Here is a 216-nt window from a genome sequence, read left to right as displayed (position 1 = left end):
GCACGGGGAAAAGGCAACGCCTGGTCTCAAGTAGCTGCCGTGGGAGGCGGAGAGAACCGTCGTCTGCTGCTGCATCAGCTGCAAGGCAGGAGGGTGCCAGTCAGAGCCCCGCACGCTGCTCGGGGCTTCTCGCCACTCCGGGCCTTGCGCCGCCCAGGGTCTCGCTCCCCTCTGGGCTCCGCGGGGCCCAGGGACCGCTCCGCTCGCTCCGGGCTG

The 216-nt window shown here is 71.3% G+C and overlaps 1 protein-coding gene across 1 annotated transcript in view; it reads right to left on the bottom strand.

The window, feature by feature from the left end:
* Positions 1-78, bottom strand: part of CELF5 (CUGBP, Elav-like family member 5) — a gene marked incomplete at its 5' end in the record, with an annotated part of 3299 nt that extends 3221 nt beyond the window's left edge. Inside the window, one exon of the mRNA XM_010139814.1 lies at positions 1-78. Within this exon, the coding sequence (XP_010138116.1) occupies positions 1-78 (78 nt within the window).
* Between the last annotated feature and the right edge of the window lie 138 nt (positions 79-216).

The sequence above is a fragment of the Buceros rhinoceros genome, unplaced genomic scaffold, assembly GCF_000710305.1.
Source record: "Buceros rhinoceros silvestris isolate BGI_N320 unplaced genomic scaffold, ASM71030v1 scaffold18317, whole genome shotgun sequence".
NCBI classification, from domain to species: Eukaryota; Metazoa; Chordata; class Aves; order Bucerotiformes; family Bucerotidae; genus Buceros; species Buceros rhinoceros.
The sequence above is the reverse complement of the archived record's forward strand: the minus strand, read 5'-3'. Positions and strand labels throughout refer to the sequence as shown.